Source organism: Globicephala melas, chromosome X (assembly GCF_963455315.2).
Source record: "Globicephala melas chromosome X, mGloMel1.2, whole genome shotgun sequence".
NCBI classification, from domain to species: domain Eukaryota; kingdom Metazoa; phylum Chordata; class Mammalia; order Artiodactyla; family Delphinidae; genus Globicephala; species Globicephala melas.
The window spans coordinates 114,075,579-114,096,905 of record NC_083335.1 but is presented as its reverse complement, the minus strand read 5'-3'; the positions used below and the strand labels follow the sequence as shown (position 1 = coordinate 114,096,905).

At 43.6% G+C, this 21,327-nt stretch overlaps 1 protein-coding gene across 10 annotated transcripts in view; it reads left to right on the top strand.

The window, feature by feature from the left end:
- Nucleotides 1-18,661, top strand: part of RAB9A (RAB9A, member RAS oncogene family) — a 52,500-nt gene extending 33,839 nt beyond the window's left edge. For 6 of the 10 annotated variants that reach the window (XM_060292516.1, XM_060292515.1, XM_060292517.1 and 3 more), the window contains 3 exons: nt 13,529-13,621; nt 14,273-14,300; nt 17,556-18,661. In XM_060292516.1, coding sequence (XP_060148499.1) covers nt 17,587-18,192 — 606 coding nt within the window. In that variant the 5' untranslated portion in view covers nt 13,529-13,621; nt 14,273-14,300; nt 17,556-17,586 and the 3' untranslated portion in view covers nt 18,193-18,661. Of the gene's footprint in view, nt 1-7,612; nt 7,726-13,528; nt 13,622-14,272; nt 14,301-14,351; nt 14,457-17,555 lie in introns of all 10 variants that reach the window. The other 4 variants (XM_060292519.1, XM_030848148.3, XM_060292518.2 and 1 more) reach the window with 2 other exon arrangements.
- Nucleotides 18,662-21,327: the final 2,666 nt, after the last annotated feature.

The following is a 21,327-nucleotide window of genomic DNA, read 5'->3' as shown; positions in this document are numbered from 1 at the left end:
CAGTCATGAGATCACGTTCTAACTTTGTCCTAGAACAAAATTTATTGCCCAGCCAAGGTCATGGGCCAGGTGTCTTTAAACAAAACAGCTGGGGCTTCCCTGGTGGCGCAGTGGTTAAGAATCTGCCTGCCAGTGCAGGGGACACGGGTTTGAGCCCTGGTCCGGGAAGATCCCACATGCCGCGGAGCAATGAATCCCGTGCGCCACAACTACTGAGCCCGCATGCCACAACGACTGAAGCCCGTGCACCTAGAGCCCATGCTCCATAACAAGAGAAGCCAACGCAGTGAGAGGCCCCCGCACCTCAACAAAGAGTAGGCCCCGCTCACCGCAACTAGAGAGAGCCTGTGCACAGCAACAAAGACCCAATGCAGCCATAAATAAATAAATAAATTTGTTAAAAATTTTTAAAAAAATAGCTGCACGCCAGCACATAGGTACCTGTGTCATGGCATTTACTGTGGGTGGACTTAGGTGAAATGGGGAAAGGTTGATGTGTTTTTCTTTTAAATTTTATTGGAGTATAGTTGATTTACAACGTTGTGTTAGTTTCAGGTGTACAGCAAAGTGATTCAGTTATACATATATGTATATTCATTCTTTTTCAGATTCATTTCCCATATAGGTTATTACAGAATATTGAATAGAGTTCCCTGTGCAGTACAGTAGGTCCTTGTTGGTTATCTATTTTATATATATATATTACTGTATGTATGTTAATCCTAAGCTCCTAATTTATAAGGTTGATGTGTTTTTGATAGTTTTGTCAGTTGACCACATGTGAATATTTACAAGAAACAAATTGGGAAGCCATTCTTGTTGAGCATAAAATTCTTCCTTGAATTAGCCTAAGTAGACAATAGTTCTGCATGCATTTTATCATTGAAATCAAGAAATATGGGGCTCCCCTGGTGGCGCAGTGGTTAAGAATCTGCCTACCAATGCAGGGGACACAGGTTCGATCCCTGGCCCGGGAAGATCCCACATGCCGTGGAGCAACAAAGCCCGTGCGCCACAACTACAGAGCCCAGCCACCACAACTATTGAAGCCCACGCGCCTAGAGCCCGTGTTCCGCAACAAGAGAAGCCACCGCAGTGAGAAGACCACGCACTGCAACTAAGAGTAGCCCCCGCTCGCCGCAACTAGAGAAAGCCCATGCACAGCAACAAAGACCCAACACAGCCAAAAATAAAAATTAAAAATAAATTTATTTTAAAAAAAAAGAACAAATAAGCGGTGACATTTTTTTAAATTGAATTTTGCATTCTTCCTCTGGCATTCTCCAGCCTGTTTTCACCATGCCTAAATCTAGCCCCTTCAGTCCATGTAGTGCTTCATTCTGGTGGCAGATATAACTCTTAGGTGAACTTTGGGAGTGAGTGAGAGGAGTCCAAAAGGGTTGGTTCTGGGAGTTCCCTGGTGGCCTAGTGGTTAGGATTCTGGGCTTTCACTGCTGTGGCCTGGGTTCAATCACCGGTTGGGGAACTGAGGTCCCACAAGCTGTGCAGCACGGCCAAAAAAAGGGTTGGCTCTGTTTAGCAATCACTGTGAGTGTTATTCTGTTATTCATGCGGTTGGCACGGCATCTTTTGTGAGGAGCTTTGCTTTTTGACTCGTGCTGATGGACAGTGTGTTGTTCATTGCTAATGGATAGATTTCTCTGCCTCTTATCAATTTTTGTCTGCTGTGGGGTAGAGGGAATGCTAAATTATACACCTAAAAATGATTGCTATCGCGTGGCGTCTAACAAAGGGATGTGTGCTCTGTTACTACTGGAGGGGTTTTATTCTGGGAAGGATCAGAGGAATTGGTGCAGGAAGAACATCCACTTGGAGGAGTCTTGCTGGATCTGCAGTTGGCTTGCTTCTCTGGCCAGGTTAGGTCACCACATTTCTTTCTTCATAAAATGAGATGCTTTTACTTTATAATGTATGTGTATGAGAATACATGACACCAAGTAAAGACGTCACATAATTGGCTTTCAAGTACAGGCATACCTCGGAGATATTTTGGATTTGGTTCCAGACCATCGCAATAAAGTGAGTCACACAAATTTGGTTTCCCAGTGCTTATAAAAGTTACATTTATACTGTACCTGTCTATTAAGTGTGCAGTAGCATTATGCCTAAGAAAAACAATGCTTGTACCTTAATTAAAAAATACTTTATTGCTAACAGATGTTAACCATCATCTGCGTCTTTAGTGAGTTGTAATCTTTTTGCAGTACTGACATCAGTGATCACAGATCAGCATAGCAAACATAATAATAATGAAAAAGTTTAAAATATTGCAAGAATTATGAAAATGTGACACAGAGACAAGTGAGCAAATGCTGTTGGAAAATGGCGCCGATAAACTTGCTCCATGCAAGGGTTTACCACAGACCTTCAATTTGTAAAAGCCCACAGTATCTGTGAAGTGCAATAAAACGAGGTGTGCCTGTAGTTCTGCCTCAGGCAATTTGCTGGTCAAGGGGGGAGAGAGAGAGAGAGAGAGAGAGAGAGAGAGAGAGAGAGAGAGAGGGAGAGAGGGAGAGAGGGAGAGAGGGAGGGAGGGAGGGAGGGAGAGAGAGAGAGAGAGAAACACATCTCACTTGAAAGCTAGCTAGGTAATAAATTTGTTAGTCAAAACCAAGGACAAGAAAACAGGGCCTGTGACTAAGTAGGTCTTCAGCAGAACATTTATTAAGGATTTTTTTTTTTTTGAGGGGGTGAACTCACAAAACGCCTCAGCGAGTTTGGAAAGCTGTGATGCAGATGAAAGGTCAGGGTACCTGAGGGAAGGAGGGGGGACCCAGGAGTGTAGGTGGAGAGGGGCCGGCTACCCTGGGTTAGGGAGGTGAGGCCAGAGCTTGCCAGAAAGCCTGGGCGTGCCCGATGGGGAGAGAACTCGGAAAACTCTCCATTTCCCAGCGTGAATCTTGGTATTGTACGTGTAGTGAAGTTGAGCTCTCCGTGTTTCCACGTTCTGGGTTCTTCCATTACTTTCTGTTAGTTTTTGACCGTGGCCGGTACAGGGTTTAGGATGCTGTTGCTTATCATGAACACAGAGAAGATGAGATCTAAGTGAATGTAGGCGAGGTCATAGCTAGATCAGCATGGGCTCGGGAGAGCCGGCCGTGTGTTTTGGAAGAAATATAGAAAGAAGCGAAGCAGGCCATGGAGGCTTCACGCTGGCTTCACTGAACCCGGCTCATTTCATCACGGGGAGTCTGAACACAGGCTCCACTTGTGTCCGAGGCCTGATGCCTTACAAATGTCTACTGTGTTTGATGGGGATGGAGAAACAGTATGGAACAACTTTCTACATTCATCCCATGGCCACATTTCATTATCCAAGTGTGAAGGACAGCAGAGCAGTGTAGCCAGTGAACTGAGCTGCTGGGTCAGTGTGAACTGTTTTCATTCCAGGTTCTTATGAACTGGATTAGGTTTGGGGGTACAGAAGCCAAGCTCATTTCCAGAAGGTTTGTTCTCTTGAGAGTGGTTTTGTTATCAGTGTTAGAGAAGCCTGAAAGACGCCTTACAGATTCCTGTTTCTGGAACTTGCTCTGTAGAACTTTAACGGATAGGGAGTGTTTAAATGATTTAACAGGTTTGCAAATGCTGGAACTCCCTGGGGTGTGGTGTGTGGCTAGACGATCTCTCGGGTGTGCGCAGTTTCACACTTGCATGTGTAACCAGAGCAGTGATTAGGTGAATACACCTGAACATACATATGTGGTTTAGTTGGAAGTCAGAACAGAAGAGCTGCTTGAAGGCCACATGTTGGTGAGTGCAGAGCATTTTCTAGAATGAGTTCCAGTACTCTTAAATAAAATTTCAGCTATGCTCTTTGGGAGCAAACAGCTCCTACCCTCATATCCTCTTCCACATTAATATTTGCACAGTACCTGAATTTTATCACACTAGCCCTGGGAAACCCCGCCTCACAAAGATATGGTGTCATCGAAAGGAATGTGGTGTGAGCTAACGTGGGGACTGAACTCCCTTGAGCGCCAGTTGTGTGGCATCCTGTGGGCGGCCAGGACCTCTGTGGTGCCCTCCAAAATATCACATACCCTGCCCTGCCTGGTTTCCTGTGTGCACTGTCGCTTGATCTCCCCTCCCTCATCGTCCAGAGTGTTCCATCCCCAACTTCTGCTGCACACAGTTTATTAGGAAGTGGGTCTGCTGGTGGAGAAAGGGGCCCCTGGGTGCAGAGGAGGTGTCATGGGGTCTACCCTTGTGCTTTCCGCCCAGCCAGCCTGTCTCAGTCAGTGTTGAGAAGTGCCTCGTGCCCTCTGGGGTCTGTGTGCTCTCTGGGGCTGGTTTCTCATCGTCAGCTGCTTCTCCCCAAGTTAGGATTTCTGTCTCTTCAGTTTGTCACTGCTGGACCATTTGCTTTCCATCTTCTCGGTTTTGTTGTCTCTCATCTACAGTTGTTCTCTCTTATTGTCCTTTTTGGGTTTGTACATTTTTTAGACCTTTCCTGTCTTCTGATGGGAGTGAAGGTCACACATGTTTGACCTGCCCTGTTTAATTAGACCAGGGGGAAGTTATTTAATCTTTATGAACTTGGTTTATTGATCTATAAAACATGGGTGGTAGTGTCCGACTTGCAGGTGACTTCAAGGTGCTCTCTGCCAGGTACCTAGTAGACATTCAGTGAACAGTGGTGGCTGATGTTACTACGGTCATAGCGTTTGTTATTTGAGCAAACAAAAGAATGGCAGTAGGTAGGGAGGGAAGTGGACATGTTTCTTGTGTGGGTGAATGAAGTGGGTAAGACAGAAGAAGAAAGAGATTTTGAAAATGGGGGAAATACTTAGTTTGGTGTTAGATATGTTGAATTTGAACTGCCATCAGAGTACCAGATGAATATATTATAAAGGGGGTTGGAATTCTTATCTGGTGCCCAAGGGGTGGGAGGGTGGAGGTGGGCTTTAGTTTAGGAATCACTGGGTTTTATATCCCAGGAAGATATGGTTTGGGAAGAGGTAAGCTCATCAACCTTGTGGTACATCTCCTTAAGAGCCCGTTAGAAAAGGGAGCCATCTAGGTTGCAGAAAGCCAACGGGGTGAGGGGAAGAGAAAGCAGAAACTATTATCAGAGTAGTTTTATGAACAATGAAGTAGGAAGCATTTTCAAGGTCATTGCCAGGCTGTTTAGACCGAATAGAGGCAGTAATGGTGGCTGAGTCCTGGCTAAGACTTGAAGGTCCTACTGAGGCCTCCAGCTATGGATGTGATACTTACAAGACCCTTTCCTAGTTGGGCCTCCATTACCTTATTTGTTTAAAAAAAAAAAAAAAGCCTTGTGTACCCTTCTGAGATTTTATATCATGTACATTCAGATAAATCTCTACATCTCAGAGTTCACTGTCTACTAGGCGGGCCTCTGGTGAGAACATTGGTCAACCATGAGCGTGTGTCTCTAGAAGTGTACACAGGGAAGTCCTAAGAGAGGCACTTTTTTCATTATTTAGGGCTGCATGTGCCTTAGGGCATTTAGATGAGGACCGAGGAGAAGCCAATGGACTGGCCATTAGGAGGTCTCTGGTGACTTTTGCTGACATTCAGGGGGATAGAGGGGTTGAGAAGCTGCGTTTAGTGAGAGGGTAGAGGGTTGATCAGGCACAGAGCCGAAATGGGTAGTGATGGCAGAGTAAGTTGGGGCTTGGAAAGCTTTTTGTAAGCGAAGTCAGCTTCAGTACCTTGGTGGGGACAAACTGGAGCATCACTGATGGAGAAGTGGGATGAAGTGAACTTTATATTTCTTTAATTGATCACACGAAATATACAAAAGCTACCTGCAGTGCTCTTAAATTTCTTCTCATTTTGACTTGGTGACAACTTCCTTGAAGAATGGGAGCCTCTAATCTAGTTGAGTCCTGTATGCCAGACATACAGCTGTTCTCTTTAAATAGACCTTGGGAAATTCCACTCCTCTTATTTAATTTCTCTAACAGCCAAAGAGTTCTACCTGCTGTGGCCCTCGTGGTCAGTGTTGCTATACTAACTCTTCCCTGAGCTTATATGGAAGTTCTCCAGCTCTTAACCTTTTCTGCTCCAAATTAAAGATACCAGTTTTCTTATCTAACTTGAAGAGACAAGTCAGAACCAAGGTTCCCTTAAGTTACAGCAGATCATTTAGGAATCACATTTAGTTTGTGTTTTGCTGCTTTAATGTATTTTTCTAACATGCATATTAAAATTCATTTCTTTCAGGACTTCCTTGGCAGTCCAGTGGTTAAGACTCCGTGCTTCCAATGTAGGGGGCGAGGGTTCGATCCCTGATCAGGGAACTAAGATCCCACATGCTGTGCGGCATGGCAAAAAAAAAAAAAAAAATCATTTCTTTCATAATGCAGTCTTCTTCCTGAAGTACCTAGGTGTACTTCCCAGTATAGTTTTCCTATTTTGTGACCTTTATCCATTTCTTTGCATTTTAATTCTGTCCCCCAAAGTGCAGCCTTTAACTATCCCCACTCTTTTCTGTCAAGCATTTCAAGTGCCTTTTTCAGGTGTCTTATTATAGGTAGATTTATGCTTGTTCCTTTTAAGGACTTCATTAAATAAAACAAAGAACAAAATGTGATCCTCACTTATAGGATTAGCAGTTTCCTGGGAATAAGTCTCTTCATTGAACTGTCACAGTTCATGGTCAAAGTGTAATATTAGGAAAGTCTTACGGGTGAGGGAAATAGTAACGCCACGTAAAGATGAAAGTCTTGAGGGTGTTATGAACTACACAGATCGATCACACGAAATATACAAATATTGCAGACATGTATTGATCATTTCTTGAGGTCCAGATTCCTTTAAGAATCTGGTGAAACCTTTTTATACTCTTTCCAGAGAAAGGCTCAAGTACATGCTTCCATCCGTACCCTCATCCTTATTTCACATGTGATTCTAGGAGGTGCATTTTCCCCCTGCAGCTCCTTCATTAAGCACACTGGATACCTGTAGTGTTTAATACAATACTCATGTAGCTATTTAAGTTTAAACGAATTGATATGAAATAAAATTAACAATTCACTTCTTCAGCTGGACCAGCCGCATTTCAAGTGCTCAGGAGACACATGTGGTTAGTGACGACGGTATTGGGCATAAGAACATTTCCGTCATCACAGGAAGTTCTGTTGGATCATGCTGCTCTGTACTTTCAGGATGATTTAAGAAAATTGAATTCCTTAACCAAATCTGTTTTTTTCTCCTCTCTTCTCCCTTCCCACTCTCTCCACCACTGTTAATGGTTAGTATACCTAACTACAAAGGTGCCTTGTTTTAAGCAAAATTGAAAGTATGTATTTCTTTAAAGTTTAATTAGCTCATCTTCATAAAAGAGTACTTACTGAAACGAGTTCCTTAAGTAGAGTGAGCTGCTCTGATATCGTGGTAGCGTGGTTTGATTTACACAGCATTTTCCTTGTCTAGCTGTCTCTGAGGTAATGCTCAGTGGCCACCTAGATAATTTATTTCATCTGCCAAGTTGTGCCTCCAGTTTGATCTGTTCTTGTGGAATTTTGCTTAATTCTTTTTGTTTTGGTTGACCTTTTGCTGTAAGAGATCACGCCCATTATTACACTTAATGACTTCCTTGACTTGCCTCTCTCCTGTGTTTCAGCAAAGACGACCAGGAAGACTGGAAATAAAGGGTGGAGCTAATAGGCTGTTAAGAGAGACACCTGTATTAAGATATGAGGAAACAAATACACCTCAGGCGAAAATAGAAATAATGTAAGGATTATCCATGCTTTTGTTGCCTTGGTTAGTTTCTTCAAGCCTCGGTTTCTCAAGCTATGAAATGAAGTGGCGGGCTTCCCTGGTGGCGCAGCGGTTGGGAGTCTGCCTGGCGATGCAGGGGACACGGGTTCGTGCCCCGGTCCGGGAGGATCGCACATGCCGCGGAGCGGCTGGGCCCGTGAGCCATGGCCGCTGAGCCTGCGCGTCCGGAGCCTGTGCTCCGCGACAGGAGAGGCCCGCGTACCGCAAAAAAAAAAAAAAAAGAAATGAAGTGGCATGCCTCTCACTAGGGTATTCAGAGTGAGTGCAAAAGGAATGTGTGATTTTGGGGGAAAAAAAATTGTTCCTAAATTTAAACCAGGAGTGATAAATTCAGTTTAAGGTTTTGGAAGTGAGAGTTAGTCACGGGGTTTCAGATTTGAAAATCTGAAATTTTGAGGAAGCAGTTTATAAACCCAGCCTACTCTCCCTTTGATAACTTGTTAGAGGAATGTCGTTTTTCAGCGTTTCCTGTTGCATTCAGTACTTATTTTAAAGAGGTTTCCTCATGTGACTTTCAAGTAAGAATCAATTTTTTTGTCCTCTCCCACACATTTCCCCCCCACACATTTTAATAGACCTCAAAAATAGAATGGGGGAAGGAACTAATTGAATAGAGAAACACAGAACTGTAAGTACGGTAAGTACAAATAGAAAAATAAGAGTAGAATAACAAGAATGAAGGAGGAAGTAGTTCACTCTTTGTTCTCAGTTTAGCATTCATTTGGTACCTCATCGAATGGAAAGCTTTGTACTAGATGTTGCAGAACCAAAAAAGGACAAATGAATGGATGGCATTAGGTGTTGTGTGTCCCTCCCAGGGAGTTGACGCTGTAATTAGGAAACATGTACACAACTGACAGATGGTTAAAACATAAGTGAAGGAGAGCTGTAATAGAGGTGGAATGATGATGAGAATGAGGAGAAAGATTAGGTTTCAGGGGGCGGGGGGTGGGGGTGGCAAAAGTGGGCCTTCGGATGACTAGGATTTTCATAGCTGTTGATGTGTGCGGGGGTCCTGCTAGTCCAAGATAAGGACCTGAGCAAAGGCTGGACAGTAAATGCCTGTGATAGGTTTGGGGATGGTGACTTGTAGGGATATAAGTGAGACAGGCAGGTATATGAGGTTGGATCGCTCTTGGAATGCCATGCCCAAAATCCTGTATAATAAAAGTTATAAAGAAATAAATGGGTTTCATTATCTGTAAGAATGGAGGCAGTTAGATCAATGACCAATAAATACTGTCTACCTTTAATCCATACAAACATTTCTATTTGAGATATATATTCTCCATGCTTGGGTCTGACTCCCCCTTGGTTTACTGTAATATAGTAATTGGCTTTGGAAGCCAGCATGGGGGTGGAGAAGGCCAGGGAAAAGGCTACTACTGATATACTATCCATAAACAATTGATAGTGCAAGATAAAAGTACACAATAGAAAAGCTGGAAAAATAGTGTTATGAAAAGGAAAGGGTTGGCATACAATGCACTTTTTTTATCTTTTGTTTTGAGGTATTTGCTGAAAGCATGGTTTATTTTCTTTCCTGCCAGTAACCTACTTAACCAACTTCCTGTTCAGATTACTGTGCGCCATGTATGACATGCATTGGTGCCACCACGTGGTATTGTAATCCTAATAGAGTATCTATTGTGTGTGTAACTTTCTTATTGAAAAGGATACTGCTGAAGGGACAAGGAGATCATCTGTGGCACGTGTAAATCTAATGTTAGGGTCTTACTGCTAATTCTGAGGCCGATGTAATTCCCATACCGTAAAATTCACCTTTTTAATGTATACAATTCAGTTGTTTTTAGTATATACACTAAATTGTGCAACCGTCACCACTATCTAATTCCAGAGTATTTCTGTCATACCCGCCCCCCCGAAAAAAAAGAAAGAAAGCAACCCCATACCCATTAGCAGTTACTCCCGATTCCCTGGAACCACCAATCTACTTTCTGTCTCTATGGATTTGCCTATTCTGAACATTTCATATAAATGGGATAATATATATATGGCCTTTTGTGTGTGGCTTCTTTAAATTATAATGTTTCTGAGGTTCATCCACGTTGTTGCGTGCATCAGTACTTCATTCCTTTCTTTGACTGATTAATCTTCCATTGTATGGATAGGCTACATTTTATTATCTATTCATCAGTTGATGGACATTGGATTGTTTCCATTTTTTGGCTATTGTAAATACTGCTACTTTGAATATTCATGTACAAGTTTTTGTGTGGATGTGTTTTCATTTCTCTTAAGCATATGCCTAGGAGAGGAATTGCTGGGTCATGATGTTAACTCTGTGTTTACACCTTTTTGGGGAACCGCAGAATCGTTGCACCATTTTACCTTCCTACCAGCAGTGTATGAGACTTCTAGTTTTCCCACATCCTCAGCAACACTTGTTATTGTCTGCCTTTTTGGTTTTAGTCATCCTAGTGGGTGTGAAGTGGTGTCTCATTATAGTTTTGATTTGCATTTCACTACCTGGCCAATGATGTTGACCATTTTTGCCCATTTTTAAGTTTTTTTTTAAAAATTATTATTGTTTAATTTAAAGAGTTCTGGATACAGGTCCTTTATCAGATATATGATTTGCAAATATTTTCTCCCCTCCTGTGGGTTGTCTTTTCACTTTCTTGACAGTATCCTTTGAAGCACAAAAGTTTTAAATTTTGATGAAGTTCAGTTTACCTAATTTTTCTTCTGTTGCTTGGGTTTTGGGCTTCATATTGAGTTATTTTTAATATAATCTGAGTTACAGAAAAATTTAAGAAGCAGTTGTCCTTAAGGTCTGGTGGATAGCAGTATTTGATGAAACTTTAAAAGAAAATCATTTCTATTTCATTTCAATTAAGGCATTCAGTCAAGCTAGGCTTTAAGTGAAAATGAAGCTTTAAAAAATACTTTTGAGTCTGCCAACCCCTGCCCAAATTGCAGATTCAAGAGCAAAATAAATTATTTTGGTTGCTTTAAAAAATACACATTTGACATTAAAAAAAGCAGTATGAATTTGCAACCAAATCAGGACTTTGAAGACTGAACTCGGGATTGATTATTCGAGGTTTTCTTGCAGACTTTCATGTTAACCTGTGAGCTTTTACATGGTGTCATCACGGTGTGCACGTTCTTCAAGTTCATCACTTAACAATGTATTTCTACAGACCCGAGTCTCCATGTCTCCTCAAGGGCGGCAGACGATCCCCAATTATGCATTTAGGTCATTTCCATTTGCCCCACTGGGAAAGTCCTTCCTTCCTTCCTTCCTTTCCCTCCCTTCCTTTCTTTCAAGATGGTTTTAGAATGGTATGGGTATGTATTTTTTGGTAGAGTCTAGAAAACTGACAACTCAGGGAAAAGTCTGGGCATTTTTGTCATGGTATAATACATTTCCATTAATTGAATCTTTTTAGAGAGCTTGTTTCATTATAAAAATGAAATTGCCATGGGACTTCCCTGGTGGTGCAGTGGATAGGACTCCGTGCTCCCAATGCAGGGGGCCCAGGTTTGATCCCTGGTCAGGGAACTAGATCCCACATGCATGCCGCAATTAAGAGTTCGCGTGCCACAACTAAGGAGCCCGCGTGCCGCAACGAAGGAGCCCACGTGCTGCAACCAAGACCGCACGCATGCAAATAACTATTTAAAAAAATGAAATTGCCATGATAGGCATGCTGATTTCAGTATTGTCTCTGCACATAGAGGTATGTTTAGGGTGTGCTAGGAGCGCAGGGGAAGGGCTTCACGGGGAGACGAGGTCTAGCTGCATCTCCAAGGGTGAGCAGGAGTTCGCCGCCCACCAGAGAGCAGGAGGAAGGGTTTGTAGTGAATATCCTACTGCAGTCTCAAGTACGAGGCCCAACCACCGCAGTTTTCAACCCCAGAGCTCGCTGATACCATTGGTATTGACAGTTGAGAGGGATCCATCGCAGCTCTACCCGAGGCCTCCCTCCTGCCCTCGCCACAGTCTGCTCTTGATCGCAGCCAGCTACCTTTCTGGACTCCGCATCTGTTCAGGTTGTGGGCTGCAGAAGCCATTTCAGGGCTCCGCTCACTCCGAGGGTGTCAGCAGAAATCCTTCCGTGGCTGCTGAGGCCCTGCCCCTCCAGTCCCGTCGTCACAGCTTGCTCCGCTCTCCGCGGCTCCAGGTGTTTGGCCCACCCTGGGCTCTCCCAGGACGTGGGGGGTGCCTTGGCAGGGCCTTCGAACCACTGGTCCCGCTTCCTGGTTCTGGCCCCTCCCCCTTCTCACAGGTTCCTCCTCCTGCTGCTGAGCTTTGTCGGTGGTCAGACCAAATCCCCCAGCAGTGGACTCAGCCTTTGGGGAGGCTGGTCCTAAGGACAGCGTGTGCCTGACATGGTCATGGAGACGCTGCTTTTGAACAGCCCACGCTGGAGACTGGTGCATAGTCTCGCGCTAACGCAGGTGAACACTGCCGGTGGTCCTCTGGCCTTGGAAGTTACCACTTTCTTTAACTGAGCGGCAGGTGAAGTAGCTCTCTGTGTTACAGGATCGTGTTGGATGAAAATGTAATTCCCTTGATAGCTGGAATCACGCAGCTCCGTGAGATGCTCACACCTGGGGCCTGGTCTGACCTAGGGAGCCGCAGGGGCAGAATCCCTGCACTGTTTAAGCTGTTGTTTGGGTTTTGGTTGGGTGTTGTACTCTATAGCACGTACCTCTCATCTGTAAGACTTGCATCAGTTGTAACACAAGAGGGTTTGTGCCCGGATTGTCAGCTCCCCCAACTACTAGCCCCACCTGCCAGGGCCTGAGTGTGGCCTGCATCCTGAGTGCCTGGGCCGGGGAGGCACGCACTGAGGACTCCTGCAGAACTGCTTTCCCACCTGCTCCACGCGCTTCTGGGAGGCGCCGCAGGGTTCTGCAGATGTGTGATTGCAATTGCATTTAAAACATGTTCAAACTGTGGAAACTCTAATAGAACTCAGATGTGCTTTATCTATGTGTCAGTGGATTGAATACTAGTAGTTCTGTCAGATTAACTTGTTTTTGTGCAGGTCTCGAAATAAAGCAAGCAAGTGGAAGACGCTTGCCATTGCTACCCCTTCTTTTCATTGTACGTACGAGAGTAACAGGAGAACCCTCTGAAATAAATGCAAAGGCAGCCGAGACTGCCGCGCCTGTGGGTTAACTACTGCGCTTTGGAGTCGGTCGCATTCCGATCTCACTCCCCCCGTGCCCCCCCCACTAGCTGTGTGAGCTCAAGCAAGGACCGTAACGTCTCTGAGTCAGTCTTCATCCATAGGGTAGGGATAATGAGAGGCTTGTGAGGAGTGAACACAGTGAAGCAGAGTCAGTGGCTTGCAGGGCTCAGTCAGTGTTAGCGTGGTGATGGTGGTGATTTTATCCTTAACCCCCAAATATCAAGATTCTGAAGGGTAGCATTTTTTTCATCGATTGAATTTATAAGTTGAAGGCTGCTTTATGTAAGTCCCACAAAAATGCCCTTTGCTTTTAAAAAAGGGAGGGACAGGGGTTTGGAACTGTGGGTTTAGACCGAAAGAGGCTAGTACTTCAGCACAGCTCTGCCTACTCGGCACAGGAAACCTTCACCCTGAATTTGGTCTGTAGGACTGGGATCCTTTGGCTTCCTAATGTCTGCCTGCATTGCCCTCTCGTTTGTTCTGCCTATGACTCTTCTGAAATTTGACTGAAGAAATGGCCATAAAAGAAATCTACCTAGTTTCTGTAAAACTCCCAGTAAAGACTTCTTCATGCGTCCATTCCACAGAAACTCCCTGCACTCCTATAATGAGCCTGGCACAGTGGTGAACCGCTTTCCCTGTTGTCCATGTCCAAGTGGATCTCCCCGACAGCCCTAGAGGTAGGTACTGCTGTCACCAGAGTCCCCAGAGCTGCGGGATGTCAAATAGCTTGTCCACAAGTCTGTGCTCTTGGCCTTTGGCACAGGGAACCAGTTCTCCTTTCTGACGGTGGGCCTCCATTCGCTCACAAAGTTTCCTGTCTGCCTTGGCTGCCCAGAAAGAAGCTTCACGAAATTCTGCACTGCCTTTAGTCTTTGCCTGACGTTTCCTGTGTCACATTGGGTGCCTCTCCCTTGAGTGGTCCTTCTTTTTTCCTTCTTTGTGTTAGCTTTATTCTGTGGAATATGGTTGTTCTGAACCACTCAAAATTTGGGCAGATTTTGAATAATTTATATTTTACATTTCATCTTAACCAAATTTTACAGCTGTCTAAATGGGATACTTAGAAAGGTAGGATGGGTGGGGGCAGGTGAAAAACTTGTTGGAAAACAACAATGGTTAAAGTATAGTATTTGATTCTAGGGCTATTTTTAGGCTGAGAAAGGTCATGGGCAGCTTTCAGGTGTAGTTTTCCTTTTAAATTAAGAATCTAGCTACTAATGGAAGTCAGACATTTCTTTTGCATTTTAATTCTTGTGTTTACTCTTAAAGTTATGAAAACAGATTGAATGTACATTGCTAAGGTGTGCTTTATGATTTTTTCTTTGCAGATGATGATGTTTGAACTGAACAATTAAGGTAAGATTATGGCTTATGTGACATGCTTTTCTTATGCATATTTCTTTGTAGGGTTTAGCTGATTGCTAAAGTCATGTTTTAGCTTGGGTGAAGAATATTGCCTTTGGGCAGTCCTTCTAAACTGGAGTATAAAAGGCCTTCATATTACATTTTAAGGTAAGTTTTGAAAAGAACGTATCAGGATACCTTTATTCATTCAGCTTATACTAAAGAAGTTTCAAAGCATTTTACTGTTTTCAGAGAAGAAAAAGGGAACATTTTTAATGTTCATAAACTCATTATGTTAATGTAGAGATTGCATGAAGCTAGCTTTTGTTAGATGTCAGTGGGAAATAAGATAGTTTGTATAATTATCTATATCACCATGCATGTTTATATTCAATGCTGCAGTTAGACTCGGAGAGCTGTTTGTGTCTGCATTAGTTGTTTGAGCAAATGCCAACGTACCCCCAAATAGGATATCTGGGAGGCCCCAAACTATAGATGAGAAATGTAAAAAATTGTACCCTATTTCCTGGTGTGTGGGTCTAGCATATCCCAAATTTGTTTGCTCAGAATAAGGGCACAAACTAGGAAATCCCACATTATTATGAAAAAAGAAAAGAACTATGGAAGTGTCCTGATAGAGTTAATGAATTACAAATCTCAAGGAATTTCTAAGACTTAATTTGGTAGATGTATGTAACCACACATCTGGGTGGAGGTTGTCAGATTGCACAGTCTGGTTTATAATTTGATGTACAGATCCTAACAAGTTGATGCTGTACAATGAAACTTTGTGTCCAGTGAGGCAGTTAGAGACTTATTAAAATCCTGAGATAAATGATAGACTAGAATTCAACACATCTGTTACACCCTTGTAACACAATGTGGAACGTCTGTGTTTATGTATCTTCAAAATCATGGGAAAGGAACAATCTTGGGATGGGGGGCTGCTGGGGGAGGTTCCCAGTGTGGGGGATGACTGTGCTGAGCGGTTCTGAGGGCCCCGTGGTTAGTTCGTGAAGCGGGGCTGGGTTCGCCAGCAGAGCGAGCAGCACGTGTCGGGACGAAGGCAAGGGCGAGCGTGAGGGCTGAGCCTGTGGATCTGAGTTTCACTTCCCTGTAACAGTGCGTTTCTGAATGGCTGATGCCAGGAATGGGGAGCAGGGTCAGGTGTCTTGCCTTAGAAGTTGGCCTTAGAACTGAATCTCTGGAGAAGCACTGAAGAATGTTAAGGAGGGAGCATTAGATGCTTTCCTTATGTCAGAATAGTTGGTGTGCTGTTTTGGTTTTGCTACTCTTTTTTTCTAAGTTGAAGTCGTGTAATCAAGATTCCAAAGAATTAAACAAAGGAACCGATTTAGTGCACTGTTACTATGTCAGGAAATTAAAGGGCTTGAGATAGTTTGAGTTTCCTCCCTAACATTAATTTAGCCGGGGCATTGGGCAGAGCCATCCACTGAAGTCGAAAAGTCTCCAAGTAGTACGCACTTTAACTGCCTCACACTTTTGTTGGCCAGTTTAAATTGTATTAATTATAGTAGTAATTACTGTAGTAATTTAAAAACACCAATAAGAGTTAGGGACGAGTTGCCACATATTTATAAGAATAGTGTGTAGCATGTAGTAGGAAATGCAGAATTCTTGCACGTTATGGGAATTGTTCAGTTACATTATACTGGGTCATACTTGCATATAACCAGGCGATTGCCAGATAATGTTTGTTTACTGCAGTGATTTTGCAAATTCATCCTAGTCAATACAACAATTATTGTTCATGCCTTTATTACCTTCCCATTGAGGGATTCACAATATCTACTTTCATGTGAAAGTTAATTACCAATTTTGCTCTAGGGCTGTGCTGTCCAATACAGCTGTTGGCTCTTTAAATGTGACTATTCAAATTAGTGAAAATAATATAAAATATTATTTTATATAAATTCATTTATATATATGTATATAATTATATAAAATATAATTTTATATAAATTCATTTTCATTTTATATAAATTCATTTCCTAGCTCCCACTAGCCACTTGTGGGTAGTGGCTGACAGTCCAGATGGAGGACATCTCCATCATTGCAGAAAATTCTGTTAGTGCTACTCTAAAGGTTGTCTTCCTTTACAAATATCTTAAAAGCCATTTAATACTGAAATATTTACAGTTTAAATGATATAATTTGATTCAGAATAATTGGGCAGAAGGAGAATGGGACGCTGTGGAGGAAACAAGATTTGCTGTAAGTTGATAATTGGTGAAGCTAGGTTTAGGGTCTGTGAGGTGTCATCATATTATTCTCATTATTCAGAAATTGTGTATGTTTGAAAATTTTCATAATAAAGAATTAAAACAGAAGCCTTAAATAGGAACAGTGCTCCCACCAGCCTACAAAAGGGCGTCTGAATCTCCGTACCCCCCCAGCCCCCCCCAGGGGACTGGTGGTGGGGAGGGGGAGTTAGTCCTGCCCCAGGGCTTCCCCTAAAGGGTACGCATGGTACCACAATTTTGTTTAATGTTCATTTTATTCCCCCTCGAAACACACGAGTAACAGCCCAGGCTCACATTTGTTCAGAAGAGTTGGAGCTGCCCAAATGAATCTTGTGGGTAGAATGTGCTAGGTTATAATATTATATCAAAAATTCGAGTGGTGCTGACATTAATGTTAGCCAACTCAAAATAGTGTTCCTAATGAAAAGAATAGAGTCCTTTACTCGGTGGTTGGCTTCGGTCTGTTCACAGCCAGATCAGTCAGTTCTGTCTCTGGTTTCCTGCTTACCAGCTCCTATGGTGATGGCGCTGGGAGAGAGAAAGAGGGGGTTGTCTAGAAACCCGCTGGCCTGAGAGGAAAGCCATCAGTGAACACTGTCACCATGCCACCAGAGGGCTGTTTGCAGTTGCTACAGAAACGTGCCCACTTCGGTGTCCTACTGCATCTCTAACAGATGGTGGCAGGTCTTATTGTGAGCCAAGAGGAACGGTTGAGAGGACAGTCTTTGGGGTCAGACTTGGCCTTGAGTGCTAGCCTCAGTCAACGGTGGCCCGAAGAAGGGGAAGAATGAGCCCTCAGCAGCTGTCAGAGAGAGTGACGGTCAGGTGGTGCCTGGCACGAGGTGGAGGGCTCAGTAGGTGACATCTCTTGCCGTCCGGTATTCCCTGTGCAGAAAGGAATTGGGGCTCTGTGTTTTATTTCCCTTAGACACTGACATTCATAGAGGCATGTAGAACCATGTACAGGTCTAAAGGAATGTAATGGTACCCTTTTATTTTACAGGGTTCCGAAATCAGAGATCTTGAGATTAAAAATGGCAGGAAAATCATCGCTTTTTAAAGTAATTCTCCTTGGAGATGGTGGAGTTGGGAAGAGTTCTCTAATGAACAGATATGTGACTAATAAGTTTGATGCCCAACTCTTCCATACAATAGGTGTGGAATTTTTAAATAAAGATTTGGAGGTGGATGGACATTTTGTTACCATGCAGATTTGGGACACCGCCGGTCAAGAGCGGTTCAGAAGCCTGAGGACGCCATTTTACAGAGGTTCTGACTGTTGCCTGCTTACATTTAGCGTCGATGATTCTCAAAGCTTCCAGAATTTGAGTAACTGGAAGAAAGAATTCATATATTATGCGGATGTGAAAGAGCCCGAAAGTTTTCCTTTTGTGATTTTGGGTAACAAGGTTGACATCAGCGAGCGGCAGGTGTCTGCAGAAGAAGCTCAAGCCTGGTGCAGGGACAACGGCGACTATCCTTACTTTGAAACAAGTGCAAAAGATGCCACGAATGTTGCAGCGGCCTTTGAGGAAGCAGTTCGAAGAGTGCTTGCTACCGAGGATAGGTCAGATCACTTGATTCAGACAGACACGGTCAGTCTGCACCGAAAGCCCAAGCCCAGCTCATCTTGCTGTTGAAGTTCGAGAGGTTGCCCTTGCGATCTAACCAGGTCACACACATGCACAGATAAGCACAGGGTGGAGACAAGAATTCGTGTTTGCAGCAATGGATCGTGTACTCATAAAATTAAACTAACCATATTGCTGCCTTGTTAGTGGGTGGGAGAAGGGACACATCCACTCACAGGAGAATCTCTTTACTCAGTAATGGCACCTTACCTTTATAAGTTGTAACGGTTGTCTAATAATGTTTAATTTAAATATGTATGTCACAGAGCTAATAAATGAGATGACCAAGACTTTATAATTAAAACAAAACACTTGAGTATTCTAGAAGTTACTGTTTTTTCCCCGGGAAAATGGAGAACTACTTTTTCTATGTGTATATTTTTATGTAATTAGCACTCTGTTCCTGGTTCAGGGAAAACATGTCCTAAAGCAATAATGTTAGATATTAAAGATTAAAATCCAGTGCATTTGCCGTGTAGTCATGTGATTTGAGGATGTGTTCATTCGGTTTAGAATTATGTGCGTGTTCGCTTTTTCATTCTACGTATCAGGATTGATCTCACTTGTAATCACTTGTCGTTTGTGTGCCCCCCTCAACCCCCAACACAGAAGCCGGCTTTATCACTCTTGGAGGAGGTACTGCTTCTGGATTGTACTGTGTGTGCGGGTAAATGAAGACATCTTTATTTGGTCATGTATTTATTCTGTGTCTTCTACGTCACTGAGCTTTGTTTAGTGATTTGGTCTCAAGGAGATTTTTCGTCATTCTGCTGCAATGAGCAGCCTTATTGATAGAGCAAGTTGTGGTCTTTCATGGGTAAAGTGCACCCACTGCGCCATTCATGGCGATCCCATCCCGCAGAGGCACACCAATGCCAGGCGCACGTGTTAGAGAGGACAGGACCCTTGGCTGTGGAGCGGTGGGTTATCAAGCGACAAGCTTTGGGGGGGCTGTCCTGTGCGGGGGAGTACATTTCGGAACAGCTAGGTTGGGAGATTTCTCTCCCTGGCCCCGCTCCTTGGAACCACTTGACACAGAACGCCAATACAGTAAGCTCAGCTTTTGAAAATCTAATTTCCTAACACAACAGATTTGGCTCTAAGTAAAACATTTTCACATTTTAAATCTGGGGAAATTAAATCTCCTTATAGTCTCAGGTTAGAGAGAGCTGTAGTTTTTATTATTTATAATCAATTCCGCCCCGCCCCACCAAACTATAATCCTCCATTCAGAAAACAAAATAGGAATCCACCATTAAGAAACGAGTGTGTATTATATATTCCCTTTGTTTTTTTCTCTAGGGGCCATGCTTTGTTATTTTAAATCATGTGTACTCATTGTTTTGTGACTTGCCCTTTTCTCTCAATCTGTCTGGGTATATGTCCATTATATAGTAGATCTACCTCATTTATCTGCTGCATGGATGTCTAACAGTTTATTCAAACCGTTCTCTGCTGATAGCTAGCTAGCAGTAGTATATTAAAGTTTCCCACACCTTGCTCACCAATGGATGTTAGGAGTACTTTTTTTATCATTTGAATAGATGATAGAGTCACACGGTTGAACATTATAAGGCACAAGGGACAAATATCTACCCTTGCCACCGAGTTCCTGCACGTGGAGGCAGCCGTGTGTCAGTTTCTTGGGTATCCGTCTAGATTTTTAGTATGTAAGGGAAGCATATTGTGTTAGTTCACTACTGCTGCCATAACATGCATACCCGGTGATTTAAACAATAGGGATTTCTTTTCTCACAGTTGTGGAGGCTAGAGGTCCAAGATCAAGGTGTTGATAGGTTTAGTTTTTCCTGAGTCCTCTCTCCATGGCTCGCAGGGGATCTTACACACACACACACACACACACACACACACACAGACACACACACACAGACACACAGACACACACACACACACACCGTCTCTCTCTCTGTGTCCAGATTTCCTCCTCTTATAAGAACACCAGTGAGACTGGATTAAGGGACCACCCTAATGGGCTCAATTGAACTCACATTAACTCCTTAAACTCCTTAAAGGGCCTGTCTCCAAATACAGTTACGTTCTGAGGGACTGGAGGCTAGGTCTGTTGATTATGAATTTTGGGTGGGGGGGGACACAGTTCAGCTCATTACACGTCTGTGTGTGTGTGTGTGTAGGTATTTACAAAATGTATAATTTTGATACTTGTGTAGATTTAACTAGTACCTTAGTGGTTTTTCTAAACTTTGAAGCATCTTTTCAATAACCTCTTTTTCAGCTAAATATTCAGGGATTAGATTAGTTGGCATTCCAGAGGTCTAGAGCTGGGCAGCGAAAAAGGATCAAAGGACCGAATCCTCGTGTGTGTAGACAGGCTGACGGAAGGGAGAGTAATGGAGCTTCACAGCGTGACTTAAAGGGACCCAGTGAACAGAGGCTGACCAAACCCAGTACTGAAATGGGACGAGAGGAGGAGGAACAGGACCTGACTGACTAGCTTCCTCCTTCACAGCAACGACAACTCGTTCACCTGACGGAGGAGCTCTTCAGACAGCAGCAGAAGGTAGCTGAAAATCTGAATCTTTTAAGACAGTAACACGGGCTTTGCCTGGCTGGTGTTACTTACACAAAGATGAGAACTAGGGAAAAAGTGAGAGCTGGGGAGCAAAGCAGGCGACTGCGGTGGCGGCAAGAGGGGCGGAGCAGCTGCGGAGCAGGCGGGAGGGAAGGACTGCGGAGCGCGCTGTCCCGTTCAGGGCCGGGCCCCAGTGTTAGGGGCCGGCGACTGCCGCCGTGATGACAGGTGCTTTCGTGCTGTCTGCGCATGTAAAGCCTTGGAGACAGTTCAGGGTTAAGAAAAAGGCAAACTACTGAACTTGGGAGGATGGACAGATGTACACTTGCCAGTCGATGTAGCAATTACAATGTGCCGCGTGGAAGATGGAAAAGTGCACATTCCTCAGTGAATTACTGCTTTTGTGACCTTCTTCCCCCTTGGGGAAAACTCCCTAGTTGAAGTTAAAACATCCTAGATGGTCCTCATGTTAAAACCTGGCGTTTTACATTTCTATAAAACCTTGTGTAAGCTTTCACTTCAATAGCATGACCCTGTGATGCCAGTTCCATCCACAGTGCCAGCGGCTTGTGGGGCAAGGAAGCGTTAGGTAG